This window comes from Phaethon aethereus, assembly GCF_964289735.1.
Source record: "Phaethon aethereus genome assembly, chromosome: 2".
Lineage (NCBI taxonomy): Eukaryota > Metazoa > Chordata > Aves > Phaethontiformes > Phaethontidae > Phaethon > Phaethon aethereus.
This window is the reverse complement of record NC_138582.1, coordinates 58,371,738-58,390,300: the sequence shown is the minus strand read 5'-3', so window position 1 is coordinate 58,390,300 and position 18,563 is coordinate 58,371,738. Positions and strand designations below refer to the sequence as shown.

At 40.9% G+C, this 18,563-nt stretch overlaps 1 protein-coding gene across 1 annotated transcript in view; it reads left to right on the top strand.

Annotated features, from left to right (window-relative positions):
* The window catches only part of PPP4R1 (protein phosphatase 4 regulatory subunit 1), a gene marked incomplete at both ends in the record, with an annotated part of 72,208 nt that extends 53,933 nt beyond the window's left edge, over positions 1–18,275 (top strand). Inside the window, 9 exons of the mRNA XM_082014525.1 lie at positions 3,845–4,017; positions 7,898–7,993; positions 9,307–9,492; positions 11,056–11,217; positions 11,813–11,913; positions 15,006–15,126; positions 15,219–15,353; positions 16,297–16,438; positions 18,112–18,275. Of these exons, the coding sequence (XP_081870651.1) occupies positions 3,845–4,017; positions 7,898–7,993; positions 9,307–9,492; positions 11,056–11,217; positions 11,813–11,913; positions 15,006–15,126; positions 15,219–15,353; positions 16,297–16,438; positions 18,112–18,275 (1,280 nt within the window). The remainder of the gene's footprint in view (positions 1–3,844; positions 4,018–7,897; positions 7,994–9,306; positions 9,493–11,055; positions 11,218–11,812; positions 11,914–15,005; positions 15,127–15,218; positions 15,354–16,296; positions 16,439–18,111) is intronic.
* Between the last annotated feature and the right edge of the window lie 288 nt (positions 18,276–18,563).

The following is an 18,563-nucleotide window of genomic DNA, read 5'->3' as shown; positions in this document are numbered from 1 at the left end:
AAGCTTCAAATCTTTGCTCCAAGGCATGGAGACCAAGTTCTCTAGCAAGTGCAGTTTAACAGTGGCCAGCAGCTGCCTTAGAACGTGGGGGTTTTTTTCCCCCATAATCTCATTTTCAGAAAAAGGTGAACTGCTTTAACTAAATCTCACTCCCAAAAATCTTCACCTTGAGGCTTTCTTTCCAGAACTAGCTTGTTGCCAAAGTGATAAATCTGAATAACGGGTAGTTGAGCAGTTAGCAACCGAGATGAAGACAGCCTGTCTTCTCACAGACAAACTCCACTGGCTAGCAGAGCTACACAAGCTATGCAAAGTTAATCAGTGGTATGTAATCCCTGTTAATAGGACCTTTCCAATCCACTGGTCAGACATCCTGATGGTCTCAGACTGGGAGATGGAAACCTGCACATTCCTCTGAAGTATGCCAGCTCTTTTAAAGTTACCACAGGGTCTTTATTTGGGTCACCTTTTTCCAGCTCCCTGAGGCTGATGCCGTCTTCACTTACTTCAGAGGTTGCTTTTCTTTCCCCAGACGTTTTTATTTCTTTATTTTATTTTCCAGGGACACTTTCTTCATCTTTATTTATATCCTTATATTCTGTATAGAAAATGCTAAATCATGTAATGTCAGCTCCTCTTAATATTATTTGGGGGAAGAGAGAAAGCCTGACTTAGAGGTTACTGGGGCTAACTGTAGCTTATGCCAATTACAGGCTGCTTTGCCAAATGGCAACCTAACAGGGATAAACCAGCCCAAATGTGGGGTCAGTTGATCTCATTCCCTTATAAAAAATATGTTTATAAATTAGGATACTAGTGCTGCCTGCAATAAAATTCTAAAATATATTGTTAATGGAACAGTAGGCGAGGAGGAAGTAGAGAAGAAACTTCTCTGATCTTTATGTTTTCATTACTTGCATCTCTGTACCCATTAGCGGAGCCCATAGCATCTCTGTACGCATTAATGGAGCCCGTAGCTTTTGCCTCTGAGTAAGAAGTGAGGGTAAGGAAGGCAGATCCTTCAGAAAAAAGAAGAGAAATACCAGTGTCTTCTAGTGAAACATCAGGAGAAACAGCAAACCACAATAAAGCATATTGAGAGGACAGAAACTCCTGAGGACACGAAAATTTAACAAGGCTGGGTAAAATGTGGTTTTGAATTTAAAGATTGTGCGAGTTATTTTAGCATGCAGGTACAGTAGCCAAGGGTAAATAATTACCTGCTGAAAACTACTCACCTGAAGCAAAAGTCAAAGGAAGAAAGAGTTAATTAGCAGATGGTTTAAGATCCAGTGAACATTGACTTTATCTTACCAATGCAATGCAGGAGTTCTGTGTTATGCACAAAACTGACCTTTACACTTCAATTTTTACTGAAGGTAGTTGTGAAAGCTAGTTAGCCAGCAGATTCCCTTCCAGTCTTCCTCCCAAAACCTTGCTTCCCAAGAGCTCAGGCACTTCTCTGTGTGATGTGTGAGAGGGGAGCCTTATCCTTTGCTTGTACTTTTATGGTGTTCTGGAAAACGTTGCCTGTCTTATGGCTGTAGGAAAGATCTTTGTGGGTGATGGGGAGGAGCAGCAGCCACGTCATTCAGGAGGGTGTCAGCACATATCTGGGTGGGATTACAAGGGGATGTGCCCTGGCACTTGAGCCCGGAGTGGTGAAGACAGCTCATTAGGAGGCTGTCTCAAGTTTCAGTAGCTTTAAGGCAGCTACCTAGAGCTGTGCATACGTACACACATACGCACACATGCACTCTCTTTCTCTTCCTCTTATGCTAAGCACTTCATCGTTCTGGAGCCTTCCATAGTGACTGTGCCTGGCTATTTTTGGCTAGGACCTTAAGATGTTTACGGACTTCAGGTCATTCACCTTTCAGTGAATGACAGCACTGGAGTCACCCTTGGTGACAGGACCTATGGAGAAGCACTTAAAGAAGAAAGAAGGCAGTTGCAACAGGAGTTTGGCCTTTCCTGTCCTTCATCCCCATGTCTTGGGACTGTAGAATTGACAAGCTGAGGAGGTGTGCATTTGTGCACATATCTCCTCTATGGCAGGCAGAGGAAATCAGGATATGTGTGTGGTCTCCATCTGATTAGGCCCCTAAGCAAGGGTGGTCCCTTATTACTTCTGTAGATGCCTTCACTCTTATTACTAGAAGTAATCTTTGGAGCTCTGTGTGGATTTTTCAGTAATTACATATTCAGTGTTGAAGCAGTATGTGTTTAGCTTTCTTGACTTTTAAGTGAAAATGAGAGGAGTGTACATTTTTCATGAAGTCGTCCTTCATGAAAGAAGTCTTCATGAAAAATGTGTCCTTGGCGTCCATCAGAGTATAATTCTTTCTAAGTTTCTTGTTTGATTTCTCTAGATGAGAATAAACTGGAAATTAGACAAGCATTTCTTGCCCTAGCAGGTGTTCTGAAATGACCACCTGTTTTGCATGGTTTTGGGGTGATGTATTTAACTTTTAAGTTTTGCAGGAATTTACTAACCTTGATCTTTGTTTATTCTCATGGGCCTTAAAGTACAGACGTCTATAGTCAATGAACTAACACTTGAAGAGTGAAGTCATAGCAAGCTTTTGTTAATCTTACAAATTGTAAAATTCCTAGCTTTTATATATTTCTATAAATTGTATATTTTAGATACATATTGAAACTATTTTCTAACATAATGTGTTTTATAGTGGAAATACTAGTATGATGTTTGCTTCTAAGTTCCTCACTTGCTCTTTTTTTTCCTGTTGAGGTGAATTACAGTAATACAGCAAGAATATCTTTTGGTTATTCTGTCAGACATTTGATACAGTTATGGAGCTAGCATTGTATATTGTAAAGAATTATCTTTGCTCCTGCTCATCAGACTCCACCTAGAAATCAGTGAACCTGTAGTGTTTTCCAATTTTTGCTAGCTAATATCATACTGAGTTATAATTTTGCTTCTTGTGACATATGTATTGCATATCTGTTTCTTCTATCTACAAATGAGTCCAACTTTCTTTGTTTAATTCTTGTTAATAAACCTATCAAAAAAGCTAGAGGGAGAAATTCAGATTCTGTAACTTAGTATTGTAACATGGTTGCCATAAGCATATGGTTTGTTGTTTAATTTCACAATGAGCATTTAAGAAACCTTGGAAAAGCCAGAGTATGAGGGATGGAGCTTTTGGATGTCTGGGTAAATTGAATGGGTCAGGAGATTGTTCCTCCTTACCTTCTTGGAAAGAAGTGGAGAGCGAGAGAGGCAGGGTTAGATCAGTCTGCACTGAATTCTGTGTCGCTTGCAGCTAAGATTGTCTCTGATAGCTGATCTGCTTAGGTCAGGCTATATCCAAGGCATGTTGCTCAACAAAGCTTTTTTTAGTTAGCAGTAAGCAGAGGGGTGGAAAGCAGAACAGTCTCAGAACTCCTGGATGTTTTTCAAAAGAGTGGATGGCAGACTGTGAGGTGCTAATGCTTGCTTTTGATGAATAAGAGGACATCAAACAGTGCAACCTTCATGATTTGTTTGGAGGATGCAAAGAGGCGAAAATAACCTGTCCAGAAAAGAGTTACTTCTGATATAGATCTTGCTTTAGAGTTGCTATAAAAACATAAGAATTTAATGACCATATGTAGAGAGACACAGCCTCTCAGAACTGAAATCCTTTCTGTATGAATAAACGAGTTCTCAGCCTTTATTTGAATTACTTTTTCCCTTCTCTCTCTTATTGCCACCTCCAACAAAAGACCCAGTCAGTAAGTTATTAGTAATTAGTCACTGTCTAAAGGTTAATTTGTGGACTTGCTAAGAGTTTATTGCAGTTCAGTCTCTCATGTATTTCTCTTTCATGTGCTGCAGCACAAGTGGAGGTGTTGTCTGCTGCACTCAGAGCATCCAGTTTGGATCCTCAAGAAGAGACAATGGCCAGCGCCGGCAAAGAATTGGACTCACACACTGAGCTAACCATCAATGACCAACAAAATTTTAAACCTATACTGGGTGATATTGTGCCTTTAATTGGTGACACTGAGGTAAGCAGCGAGTTTTGTACCTCATTTTGCCTTACTTAAAACAGAGCTGATAAGTGAATTCCGTTCTCCAGTGCCCTCCCCTCCTTGCTGCTTCCACCCCATACCCCCCAGGGAAAGAGGTACTTTGTTCCTGGTGCTCCCTGTTGAAGTGTTTTATAGTAGTTTACTGGCCTGCATAAGAGGAGTTCAGGACCTGCGATCTAGGATGTTGTGAGGACTGGTGAAAGAGAAAGATTCTAGCAATCAGTAATATTTTAAAGTTTTTTGCACTTACTTCTTCAGCTCCCCACCACTGCCCCCTGCCCGATTGGAGTCTGTGGTATTTGATACCATTTTCTGTTCTGTGCTGTGTATTAGGCCAAACCCACAATGTTCACGGCATATAGTGCCACAAGTTTTGGTGGTATTAAAAGCTATGTAGAAAGCAATGGTTCCAAAATATGCTCTGTAAAATTACAGCAAGTGATTTGTTGAATCATATTGCCTAAATGGTATTTTCAGATAAAATTCTGATAAATATCTTTGAAAAGTCTAGGAGTTGTCATCTGCTCTGATTAAAGAGGATTGAAAATGTCTGCACTGGACTGATGTCATTTAATTAACTTTTCACCTAAGCTATCGGACTACTGTGTAGCCCAAAACCATTTGGGGAGTGGAGTGGAGGAATGTGACATTTACTTGGATACTGCTGATTATCACAATCATAATTTAACACTACCAGTGTGGTTTGCTTGTTTGTTTTAAAAAAACAACCTGCCCCCAATTCCTCATGTCAGACTTGATATATTTCTTTATCATGGGATCTGTTGTAGTCACTTCTTTCTAATGCTAACCTGTAAAATGACAGTGTAAATGTATCCTCTGTCCTTCTAATTTTTGGAGGTGATGAGCATGGTGTTCGTTCAGAGGGACCTGTCCTGCATTTTATTTCTTTACAGATTATGATGCTGACAGGAAGCTTAAGAACCTGTCACATTGTTGGTATATGTTGTTTTTGCATGTTTCAGTTTTACTCTTTAAAAGGATGCTCTTAACCTGTCAGTTCCTTGTTTGTTAATAGCACTGAACTAAGTCCTCATTTTAAAAGTAGAAGAATATTATAGAGGTTATACAGATATATAGATTATATACAACTTGGGAACCAAGCTGTGATCTGCTGATAAAGTGAACTGTTGCCCCTAGCAGTGAAGAGAACTCTGATTTTCACAGGAGGTTCTGTGGTGGGGTTTTTTGTTTGTTTATGGGTGTGTTTGGGGGTTTTCTTTTTTTTTTTTTTTAAGTCTCAGCATAGCAAACTGTCAATAGGATACTGGACACTTCAGGAAAAACAAGCTACAGCATTTTATATTTGAAAGCAGCCTTCACAGTTCTGCACATGTCACAAAGCAAAATCACACTTTGCTTGTCCTTCTGCAGCTGTATAGCCTCCTGAAGGCGTTAATGCTACATATGAATAGAGAATCTCTCTTTAACATGAAAACAGGTGTTGTAATGAGGTGAACAGGTTTTGGAACATAGATGAAGCTTGTTTGTTGATGATGAGGGTAGCTGTTTTATTTTTCCTCAAGAGCCACCATTTTGATTTTCTTTAAGTTGCATGGTCTCTGTAAGGTTTGATAAATGAATGTAAGCATCAAGAAATCCCCCAGGTCATACTCCCAGTGGATGGGTGTGGGAGTCCTCTTTTTTTGGTTGGAGGTAGAGGGAGAAGGGAAGAAAAAGAATGAGAAAGGAAACTGGACTAAAATCAGCCCATCCCCATCTGGCACAAGTACCTCTCTCTAAGAAGAGGGTGGATTCCAGGAGGACACTGGACCCCTGAGACTGGCCTCTTCTCTCTGTGTTTGGGCCAGCTGCCCTGTCAGGAAATGCCAGCACTTGTCCTGGTGCTGTGGGCTTTGTGTGTAACGTGTGTCACAAAGCAGCGGTCTATGGAGCACAGCCATGGAGCTCTTGTTACACTGCAGCTAAGGGAAACCTCACATAAGAGATTTGTAAGGCCGTGACAAAGATTTTGCATCTTGGCGGTGGTGGTTCACCAGTTTGGTATGCAAAAAACTTTCAGGCTAAAGCCTGCTGAATATTTATGTCCTGGCTCTCTGCAATGCTCAGTTCAATGTTACATGGAAAAAGTACAGATGGAACTTCATCTGCAGGAGTAGAGATACTGCATTGACTTAAATACCGACTGATTCTGTGGTTCTTTTGTACTGAAGCTCTTCCTTTCTGGAATACATATTTGACTTTAAAAGCGGCTGAGTAGAAACATTCCCATCTGTGACACTCTTCAGTATATTTAGTTGTTCAACTTAGTTCAATCAATAAATCAATGAAGTATTATTTTTATCTTTTTTTTTAAACTTTGCCTTTTAGAGCTGGGATAGCAGAGGTTGTGAGATGGAGTCTTTTCATTAGTATTGATCCCAATGCACCTGGGCAACTCATAGAAAGCACTGTGGCTAGCTTGTGCTGGCTGCCTCAATTTCTTGATTTGAAAGGAGTCAAAGCTGGTGACTTTCTGGCAATGCTGAAAATGATCTCTTTTTCTGAAGAAAAAAAAAAAGCTGAAAAGGAGTGAAGAATTGACTGGCAAGCTGGAATCCTGCAGAGATGGTTTTCAGAGGCTCTGGAGGTTTTATAGTTGTATGCTGCTGAACACATTTAGTTATGGAGTCACTTGCAGATCTGTTCTTTCCTTGTCTCTGACACCTTCTTGGTGCTGCTTGATAAGCCTGACAGGTGACTTGGGCTGCTGTGCCAGTGATATACAATTGCCTCACAGCTCTGCCTGTTCTTTATCACCTGTAGTTATACTTCAGTGACTAAAATTACAACCCAGTGCTTAGATGAAGGCAGATCATGGAAGAGGAAAAAAGCAACTCTGCAGTCAAACCAAGGAAGACAGATGGTATCCTGGAGGCTTTTTTGAAGAAGTTTATAGTTTGCTTGAGAATTCTCATTGTCAAACTGGTCTGAACAGCTGGTAGAGTAGACATGTTCTTGGTGCTTGTGTTGACCCTGAGAGCTCACTCTGCAGCATCTGTGAATAGATACGTTGGCTTGTATCTGGCAAAATGCCTTTGTCCTGTTCTACCAGACAGCAGCCAGACCTACTTTTCAAATATTCATCACATACTTCTTGAAATTCATGGTTGATTATGCAAAGTCCATTGTATCTGGGGAACTCCACTGGTATTGAAAGTGACAGTGCATCCCCTCAGCAGCACAAGTAATCATAGCTTATCAAACCTCTGCTGCTTGGTAGAGTCTGAAATAGTCTCAGTCCTTATCTTCAAGGCCCAGGTATGTCACCGGGATGCTTGAATGATTGCTAGAAGTTATTTTAATAGAACTGCTGAGAGGGGTGATGACTACTGTCAGCAGCTATGGTCCACTAGGACTCTGTTTTATAAGGTGCTCATCTGTAGAGAAGGTGATAGAATAATCACCTCTAGGAAAGGAGCAACAGCATAAGTCTCATCAGTTTCTGCTGTTCAGCGTGAGAGTGGCTTTGTTTTGACCTTTTTCTAACACAAATCCAAAGCAACAAATCCAGCAAAATCTGCTACAGATATTTTCACATTTTCCCTTCAGGGCGGAAGCAATGTGACCCATGTTAGTTACAGTTTTCTTAATGCAAAGGTACTCCTCCCGTGTGATTTTCATTCCTTAAGAACCAAAATGGAGCGGAATAAGAGGAACCTGTGTTTGAAACTAAAAGCAGAAAGATTCATCTTACAGACCTTTTGATGTTAGATTGTAGCAAAATTGTATTTGATATTAAAACATGTATTCCTTTAATCTAACAAAAAGACCCTTGATGTTGACCTTTGTTTTGTGTTTAATCCTTGAGTGTATTTTGTGTGACCTTTTTTCATAGAATATGGACTCTACACTTCACTATATTCATAATGATACAGATTTGAGCACCAACAGTAGTTTCAGCCCTGAAGAAGAAAGAAAATCTAAAGTGCAGGTAAATGACAGTGACTTCTGTTTTTCCTACATGTATCAAGTAAGTGGAACTTCTTATGTATATTGGGATTTCTTTTATGCATTTCATTCAGTCATTCGCATATAATGTAGTTTCTATTAAATACAGCAAGCCTCTTAAATAAGTGGTTTTAAAATATTCTGCATTTTCAGAGATAATGGCTTAATTCAGCAGTTGCTTCTGTTTTAGTTATGTATAGGACATGACAGTATTTTTTGACATGAGGTAAGATTGTCATAGACTTCCAGGCTCTGGTTTTGTTTGGTTTCATTTTTTATGGAAACTATCCTGTGGTAGAAATTAGGTTATTGAGGAAACAGGATTTTTTTGTTAAATGTTTTGAGTGGAACCACCTCCACCCCAGGCAGCTTTTTTGCAGAAAAGTTGGGAAAGTGTTCATTAAGCTTGAACTGCCTCTTTGTTATTTTTTCTCCGAAGGTATTGAATGTTTGTTGTTACACAGTTCATTATTAAGTGTGCCACCCTGCACCAATGTGATTCCTTGAGTGGGAACCTTTGTCCTTCTTGTTACTTATGTGAGCTGAGCTATTTGACAGCTCTGTTAGGGAAATGCTCTTGTGCACCCCATCGGGTAGAGTCACTGCCTGAGATAAACTGACAACAACTGAAGTAAAGGCAGTGTTGAAGTCAACGCAAAGAGGCTTTCACAAAATTTTAGTTCAGGTGCTTTAATTTCTCAGTGGAGAGAAGGATTGGTCTTCACCAGAGATCTTTTTGTCTCTGGAGAAGCCTTTTCCTTCCTGCTGTTTATTTAGGGAGTTTGGAAGCAATATTGAACACATTATACTGTGCTCCCTCCCCTTCTCTCCCTCCCCAAGGCATTTAAATTTAGTTTTCTTTTTCCCACCTCCCCAAGATTTTGAGAGGAATAGGAAGATTATTTTTGAGCAAGCCTCGTCATTTTCTGTTCTGCCTATTTTTACGGATGAGTTAAAATGGCCAGTTGGCGCAGCCTGGATGTTTGTAGAAAGGTAGAATGTAGTCCCTTAATTTCCTGATCTGCCTAAGTAGACGGCGATCCAGCTGCTCATCTGTTAATGTTGGTCTATGTATTTTCAAATAGCCCCCAGTCATGTCGTCATTTCTTTGGAACTTTTTGGTGGAACTTAAGAAATAGAAAACCTTTGCATTGTTATTAAGAGATTGTAATTAAATAATACTGTATAGTGGGGGGGGAGGGGAAATGTTCTTTTGACAGTGTGCCCAGAATTTTAGTAAGCCTTATGAGGATTTACTGAAAATAGTGTAAACGCTCTACCCTTTTCTTGCTGTAGGATGTTGTACCTCAAGCCTTGCTGGATCAGTATTTATCAATGACTGATCCATCTCGTGCACAAACAGTTGATACCGAGATTGCCAAGCACTGTGCCTACAGCCTACCAGGTGTGGCACTTACGTTAGGCAGACAGAATTGGCACTGTTTGAAAGATACCTATGAGACACTGGCATCTGACATGCAGGTAAGCTCCAGAACCTCTGACAGTGAATGATATGAACTTTTATGATGTGACAGTTAATAATCTGAACCTTTATGATTATTTCTCTTGTTTACTGGGTATTGGGTTGCTCTGCTTTTTACATGGAGCTTTCCGTCACTGATATTTGTTATTTGTATAATGAATGAAAGTGTAACTTGTCTCAGAGGAAGCTGGGTGTGCGTGGTGCTCAGGTAGTAAGGAAACGGGGCAGTTTGAGTGGGAAGTGGATCTCTGGTGGGAATGTAAGGAGAGGTCTCTTGTTTTCCTCTGCTTGCTTGAGATCTTATGGCAGTACTTGGGATTCTCATAGGTATGAGAATTTTGGGCTGTGCTGCTGCGCATGAGCAGACACGTACCCCTGCAGGCATGTCTGGAGCTCAGTGAGTCAGCGTCACGCCAAGCCTTTTGGTGGCCATTTGGTGCTGCATCCAGTTAGTCATAAGGGAATAACATCACTATCACCATGCAGCATTGCTGTTTTAAAAACAAATACTGGAAATAGCAGCATTTTCCTTGTTGTCAGGTGGTAAGGAGGTGGCTTTGCACATTTTACTGTTGGTTTCCAGTTGTTTCCCAGTCTTCCCTTGTTTCCTTTTTTGGAGATGCTCTTTTTTATTTTTTTAAACATTCTCAGACTGCTTCACCTCTCTTGAACTTGCTGCTTGCTATGTCAGAGCAGCAGTTCTCAGTGATGTATAGTGAGTAATTTTATACATGGCTATTGCTCATATTTTCCAAACTCTCTTGCAGCCATTGAAAACAACTAGCTAATAAATTTAAAACGTTATGTAAAAATCAATTACTCTGTATTCAAAACTGTACAGAGTTTATCGCCAGTCTAATCTGAATTAAGATAGAATCACCAAACCAGGGCAAAAGAACAGTACTCATGCTAACTGGAAAGCGCTGGCTTTCCAGAATAGATGCTGTTTTATTAAAAAAAAAAAAAACAAACAAAACCAAACTTATTGGAAATAGTTACTCCATTAAAACGGTGCCCCCTCAATTTAGGGTGAGTAAAAACTCTACTGGTTCTTGGACTGCTGGGTACTCAGTGTGGGTGAAACTTTACCTATTATGGAAGCTAAAATATGCCCAATGAAATACTGTGGGATATATATCTTATTCTGTTTTATACATTAAATGAGTGAGAATAGTAGTAGTATGGAACTAATTTACCCAAAAGAATTTAAAGCAGAGAGTAATAGGTGGAAGAGTACTGGTGTCAGGAATACTATTTTACTTCCTGACACCTGGAAAATTAAAATACTTTCATTACTTCTCTTTGCCTAGTTCCTTGGAATTCAGGTAGAGGAAATGATACCTTGTCACTTGTCCCCTTTTTCCTTTTAGGTTTTTTGTTGGTTGTTGGGTTTTTTTATATTTACTTCCAATTTCATTTTCAGTTGTTACATGAGACACTGTTGATTGTATTTGTGAGTACTGTAGCTCACTGGGAGTCCAGCTTGGATACTGACACTCAAGTTAAAATAGAGCACTTCAGATGATACATCAATAACATTCATTTATTTATTTATTTTACAGTGGAAGGTTCGGCGGACACTAGCATTTTCTATACATGAACTTGCTGTCATCCTTGGAGACCAGCTTACAGCTGGAGACTTAGTTCCTGTCTTCAATGGCTTTCTAAAAGATCTAGATGAAGTCAGGATAGGTGTGCTTAAACACTTGCATGACTTTCTGAAGGTATGTCTCTGTTCAACTCTGGTCAAGTGCAATTATGTATTTGGCTTCATTTCTTTGTATACACTTGCTTTTTAACATAACACCGGTATAACTCTTTGCAGTAATCCATACAGATGTCTCTTGAACACTAGAGTATATTTTGCAGGAGATTTGTGTTGCTGATAACTTCTCTTTTCTCTCAAGAGCCTGGTTTGCACATGTTTATTCAATATATAGATGTCAGTGAATGGCACTAAGTTTTTTGATGGCTCTAACCTCTCTACGCAGGTTACTTCTCAAATTTCTTTACGACTTTTTCCTGTAAGTGCCTCACTTTTGGAGCTGAAAGACAGAAATCATAAAACCTTTAAAATCAATACTATCTTTACTGCTTACCTCTCTTGTTTCCCAGAGTAAAAGGAGAGACTAGATTAGTAGTGTCCCATGTGATTTTACAGACTTAAGCGTGATAGGACTTAGTCCAGGAAAGCAACACTATTGCTAAAGACTTTCTTTAATAAAAGCAAGTGTTTCATTAGTTCTATTTTAAAGCTCTTGTTTTATCTGCTGATTGTAGCCTACATCTCTTTATGTAAGTTTATATTTACTGTTACAGCTTCTTCATCTTGACAAAAGACGAGAGTATCTTTATCAGCTTCAGGAATTCCTAGTGACTGATAATAGCAGGAACTGGCGTTTCCGTGCTGAGCTGGCTGAGTATGTAGTTTTCTGGATGCTTGTTTTTATTGTTACAGATATTTTAAACCGTTAAAATCGTAGAACAGATGTTTTACAGTGACATTAATAATTTCTTTTTTAATTAGCGGATTAATTGATCCCCGTCTCCCTTGCTTAAAAACTCCCTGTAGATGTATATCACTTATAAGAGTTGGAACTTGAATTATGGAATTGTTTAGGTTGGAAAAGACCTTTAAGATCATCAAGTCCAACCGTTAACCTAACAGTGCCAAGTTCACCACTAAACCATGTCCCTAAGCAGGACATCTGCGCGTCTTCTAAATACCTCCAGGGATGGTGACTTAGCCACTTCCCTGGGCAGCCTGTTCCAATGCTTGATAGCCCTTCCGGTGGAGAAATTTTTCCTAAATGTCTTTTTCCATCACCATAGGTTGAAAACATTACCCTTCCGTAAAAAAGAGGCTGCCAGAAGGCCAGATCTGGTTGCTCTTGAAGTCAATAGAAGTGTCTAGCAATTTGACTTAAATTTGCTGTATTTGATGAGTAGGCTGAATTCATGACCATGAAATGGAGGCGATCAAGCTCTTGAGGGAAGTAAAGAAAGCGAGTAGCAGAATAGTGACCTTGGGCTTCATCTAAGCAGACTTTGGCTTTTTCATGGAACTGGTAGGTGTGGGCTTCTATGGAAGGCAGATCTGGAGGGTCAAGTTGCTCAGGAAAGCTGGCAGAGGACAGGGCTTATGAAATTCAACGAGGGACAGATGCAGAGTCCTGCACGTGCAAAGGAGGAGCCTCTGACAGCGAGACAGACTAAGGACTGGCTACCCTGGGACCAGCGCTGCTGGAAAGACCCAGAGTGTCATGGAGGACAGGGAGCTGAACATGAGCAAGCACAATCCTCAGCTGTATCAACAGGAGCACAGTCAGTATGTTGAGGGAACAGGATAGCCGCCTCTAGTCAGCACTCATTAGATTTCATCTGGAGCAATGCATCTGTACCAATACAGGGAAGATGCTGATAAACTGAAAAAGTTCAGCAGAGGGCCACCAAGATGATCAAGGCTGGAGCACTTACCCTTGTGAGGAATAACTGTGGGACCAGGGCTTCTCTACCAGGAATGATGAAGCAAGCCTATAATAATGACTAATTACAGTGTATCTTTTGAACTAAATTTTGAGAGACCTAATTTAAAAACTGATCATGATGTCATGATGCTTTTGCTACATTTAAGTGCTGTTTTGATTTCATAACTACAAATCACTTATCTGTTACTGCTGGTATGGAGGCATTCAATCGGCTGCTTTGTGACATGTCATACCACTTCTTTTGACATGCTTTCTACCATTCATGACACATACTAGTGTCTGCAACCTGCTGAAGTCTTAATCAACTCATTACAAATTGAAGAAACCACAATTTTACTAGTTGTCCAGTATACTCTGAAGTAGAGACAGAAGGAGGCATCTACCACCTCTCTGGGCTGCAAGATGGGGACTGGAGGAGCAAAGTCCCTCTTGCTGTAAGAGAAGATCATGTTTGAGACCACCTGAGGAACCTGAATATACATAAGTCTATGGGACCTGATGTCTAGAGTCCCGAGGGAATTGGCTGATGTAGTTGCCAAGCCATTCTCCATGATATTTGAAAAGTCCTGGCAGTCAGCTGAAGTCCTAGGTGATTGGAAAAATGGAAACATTGCACCCATTTTTAAAAAGAGTAGAAAGGAGGTCCCTGGGAGCTACTGACCTGTCAGCCTTGCCACTGTGCCTGGAAAGATCACGGAACAGGTCCTCTTAGAAGCTCTGCTAAAGCACAGGGAGGGCAGGGAGGGGATTCGAGACAGCCAGCGTGGCTTCACCAAGGGCAAGTCCTGCCTGACCAACCTCGTGGCCTTCTATGATGGAGTGACCACATCAGTGGACAAGGGAAGAGCTACAGATGTCGTCTGTCTGGACTTCTGTAAGGCCTTTGACACAGTCCTCCACAACATCCTTCTCTCTAAATTGGAGAGAGATGTATTTGATGGGTGGACTGTTGGGTGGATGAGGAACTGGTTGGATCGTCGCATCCAGAGGGTAGTGGTCAACGGCTCAATGTCCAGATGGAGATTGGTGAGGACTGGTGATCCTCAGGGGTCCATATTGAGACCAGTACTCTTTAATATCTTCATCAGTGACACAGACAGTGGGATCAAGTGCCCCCTCATCAAGTTTGCAGATGACACCAAGCTGAGTGGTGTGGTTGACATGCCTGAGGGATGGGATGTCATCCAGAGGGACCTGGACAAGGTTGAAGAATGGGGCTGTGTGAACCTCATGAGGTTCAACAAGGCCAAGTGCAGGGTCCTGCACCTGGGTCGGGGCAACCCCTGGTATCAGTACAGGCTGGGGGATGAAGGGATCAAGAGCAGCCCTGCGGAGAAGGACTTGGAGGTACTGGTGGATAAAAAGCTGGACATGAGCCAGCAATGTACGCTTGCAGCCCAGGCGGCCAACCATATCCTGGGCTGCATCCAAAGCAGGGTGGCCAGCAGGTCAAGGGAGGGGATTCTGCCCCTCTGCTCTGCTCTGGTGAGACTCCACCTGGAGTCCTGCATCCAGCTGTGGAGCCCTCAGCACAGGAAAGACATGGACCTGTTGGAGAGGGTCCAGAGGAAGGCCACAAAAATGATCAGAGGGATGGAACACCTCTCCTGTGAGGACAGGCTGAGAGACTTGGGGTTGTTCAGCCTGGAGAAGAGAAGGCTCCAGGGAGGCCTTATTGCAGACTTCCAGTACTTAAAGGGGGCTTCTAAGAAAGATGGGGACAGACTTTTTAGCAGGGCCTGTTGTGACAGGACAAGGACTAATGGTTTTAAACTAAGAGAGGGCAGATTTAGACTAGATCTAAGGAAGAAATTTTTGACGGTGGTGAAACGCTGGAACAGATTGCCCAGTGGCCAGTCAAACTGATGGTATTGAAAAATAGAAGATTTTACTTTTCAGTCACTTTATTACAGCCATATTGCATATTTGGCAAGCGTTGTCATATAAATGATGATATTCACAGTTAAAGCTCCCTTTCTTCTTTTTCTTCTAATGTACTGTTTGGTTCTTCTTCCGTCTTGTAGGCAACTGATCTTGCTTCTAGATCTGTACAGTGCCAGAGACATCTATGACTACTTGCGACCTATCGCTTTTAGCCTCTGTGCAGACAAGGTGTCTTCCGTCCGTTGGATTTCTTACAAGCTGGTAAAGCAATCTAAGTAAATTCAGGATTTCAAACTTCTGAGGGTTGATAGTCAGAAGTAACTCCCCCCCACCCCCCTTCTCATTTCTTTAAGGTTAGTGAAATGGTAAAAAAGCTGTACATGGCTTCAACATCAACCTTCGTGGTAGACCTCATGAACGAACTTGTTGAAAAGTTCTGTAGATGCCGCAAATGGTCTGGCCGGCAAACTTTCGTCTTTATTTGCCAGGTGAAATGTCTTTTTGTTCATCTTATTTTAGGGGGTGGTGGTGGTAAGAATTAAGGGGGAATAGCAACTGGAACTCTTCAGCGCTCTGACACTATTTTCATGAATATTTGAGAACTTTGTTTCCAAGTGAATGGGTTTCATGGCTGCTTTGTTCAGTGTTACTGCAGAGATGAGTTTGCATGCATCTTTAGTTTAGGATATTAACATCAGGCTGTCAGATCTGATGTTGAATATAAAACAAAAGCATCGCAAAATAATCCCTGAGTTGGGAAGCTGCTTTGTTACTTGGCACGAAGTGAGATTTTTATAATACGCTGCAGCAGTCTGTCACTTTTTTGGGTTACGCTCCAGAAATTGAGTGCTAGGAGTTGCCGATGCCTCCTTAGCCAGCTAGTGCAGCTTGGTCAAATACAATGTATTCTCAGCAAAATAAACAGAAGAGTTGAAACTAGCTGGGGTCCCAAGGAAATGATCAAATTTGGAGGCTGTAGCAGAGGTGCAGACTGGGACCAACATGACTGCTGACCAAGTGGGATGGTTCTTTTGAAATATTTGGAGAAATGTGAGCTTTGAGCTTATTTAGAGAAACATGTTTGGGTACAGTGGCTGTTTCCTGAGGTGGACCATTCTTGTCTTGATATAGTACCTAGTTAAAACAAAGACTAAATCAATCTTAAAAAGGATTTGGAAGGTCATTCACTCTTCTTCTCTGTTTTCAAATGGTACAGTGCTTAAAAAAAGCCAATAAAAATAAAGAAGTTTCCAGACTTCATACAAAATAGTGGGCTTCTAACTGAGCCTGACTTTCCTCAACCCTAACTTTGTGGATGCTACCTACTGTATTCATGCTATAAAGGTAGTGAGATGTCAGCTCTGATAATGTGTTGGGATTTTATCTTCACTGTGCTGAAATCTAATGAAATTGCTTCTGTCTTGTTGCCAGACTATCAGTGAAGATGACTGCCTGCCCATGGACCAGTTTGCTGTGCATCTATTGCCACACTTATTACACTTGGCATCTGACAGGGTTCCAAATGTTCGAGTCCTGCTTGCAAAAACGCTAAAGCAAACCCTTTTAGAGAAAGGTTAGTGATCAGAAGGAGTTGCAATGAGCTGACAGTGTATCTTTCTGTCCCTCCACTTTTCTACAGTCATCTGGGAAAGAAGAAACCACATCAGACTTGGGTCACTCTTGCTTTTACAGTCTCCTTGGTGTCGAATATTACCTTCACTGAGATAAAACCATGGACCTTGTTGTGATATCGAGCCACTCTCGTGTAACGCTGGGGAAATAAGAGGTCTTGTTCATATGCCATCCTGTTCTTTTGGTACCGTTTTCCCTGAATGAGCTAGAGGTGTCATCAGGGCACAGAAAGCACAAATGAAGAGCTAGCAACTCTGAAGTTGTTGAGCAGTGTCTTTTATTGGGTTACAAAAAAAATTCTGTTTATATTCTGTGTAATAAGGACAAAAAAGAAAAATCCTTCCATACAAATCCACCATCTGTTTTCTCACTGGGGAGAGAGCTGTTTGTTTTTTGTATTTTATGGTAGCAGTGGGAAGAAAGTTTCTCTGGAGTCTCTTCAGGGAAATAAGACATGCAACTTTCAAATTGCAGACTTTGGTTAGGAAAGCATCCCCAGTGCATAGCAGATGCCAGAAGAGTCAGCAGTGCTCAGATTGCAAAGCAACTGTAAAGGCAAATAGCAAAAATGCTATTTTGTAAAGTAGCAGAGTGTCCATGCTTGGAATACTTCATGCAGTTCTGGTCGCTTTCTTCCTCAAAACCATACACTGGCTTGAGGACTGCTGTTTCTAGCATAGAAAGTGTGAAGAAAAAGGCAACTGGACAACACAAAGGATGCCAACGCTGTGAGAACTAGGCTATTGCTAGCTGTGTTTTGTGTGCTGGAGACTCTGCATAAGCATATGTGTACAGTTAAGATGGGTCAGCTGATGCGCAGTAATTTATCCGCTGTCAACTGTGTCAAGGTTGTCGCTGTTTTTCCTGTTATCATGTAGTATTGGTAATTTTGTTGTTGCTGTCGTTATTTTTGTGTTCCCCACCTGGATGGTACACTTCCATTCCGCATTGCCACTATGTAAGCTTATAATACACGTAGTCCCTGCCTCAAAGATGTTGTGTGTATGATTAGGGATGGTGGATATATTATGGAGGACGGATTTAAAAGAATATGTTCAGGAGTTTTTTAAACCTCAGATCTAAATTGCCCTTCCTATGAGCAATTATGCTGCTTTTACGCAACTTGTGTTGTGTAGTTCATGAAAACTGTCAGATGTTAGAACTTCTTCCACTCTTATTTCATGTTACATTGTTTGATAATTATTTGGCAAGCCTGACAGTGAAATGGAGTGGCATGGCCATGGGTTTGTGATACCTTCCCTCCATCACAAATAGAAGCACATTCCTTTTGAGTCTCTTGCAAGTTTTTTCTTCCTCTTTGGTCATGGAGTCTGTCACACTTAACTTTTATACTGAAGGACGGTAGAAATTCTGTACTCTAACAGCACTGTTTAGAGCAACTGTGCTCTGAAACATGGAATGATTTTTAAATTTTTTTAAGGTGAATTCATCGGTATATTCAGAAGTGTATTGTGTGCCTGCTCAGATATTCCAGTTTGACTATATGTGTGCACTGTCATCTTAGATTTTGAACCTCATGATAGTATGCTGAGGTTTGCATTGAAGTATCTGCTGTCTTTTCCTCCGATAAGTCTTGTGCATTTTCTCTTACAGAATATTTTCTAAATTCTGCCAACTCTCATCAAGAAGCTGTGGAACAAACAATTATGGCGCTTCAAATGGATGATGACAGTGATGTCAAATATTTTGCAAGCATACACCCTGCCAGTACCAAAATTGCAGATGATGCCATGAGCACTGCTTCATCAACTTATTAAAAAGTTCTGAATGTTGCTATAATTAAAAAAAATTTAAACTATCCTCAAGTGCTTCTGAAATGGTTGATCTAGGACAACCTCTTTGGAAGGAGAGATTTCTTGCCAGACTTAACAGGTGGATGTTACCTAAACCTGATACCAGGGATTTTAAGTGAAGAAAAAGTAAACATACCTGTGTCAGCTTGACTTTAGAAAAACACTGCTCAGAGGATTATTTTTGCCACCGAAGCCTTAAATCTTCTGTCTTCCTGAACGAATGAAACTTGAATTGGCAGATCATTTTCATTG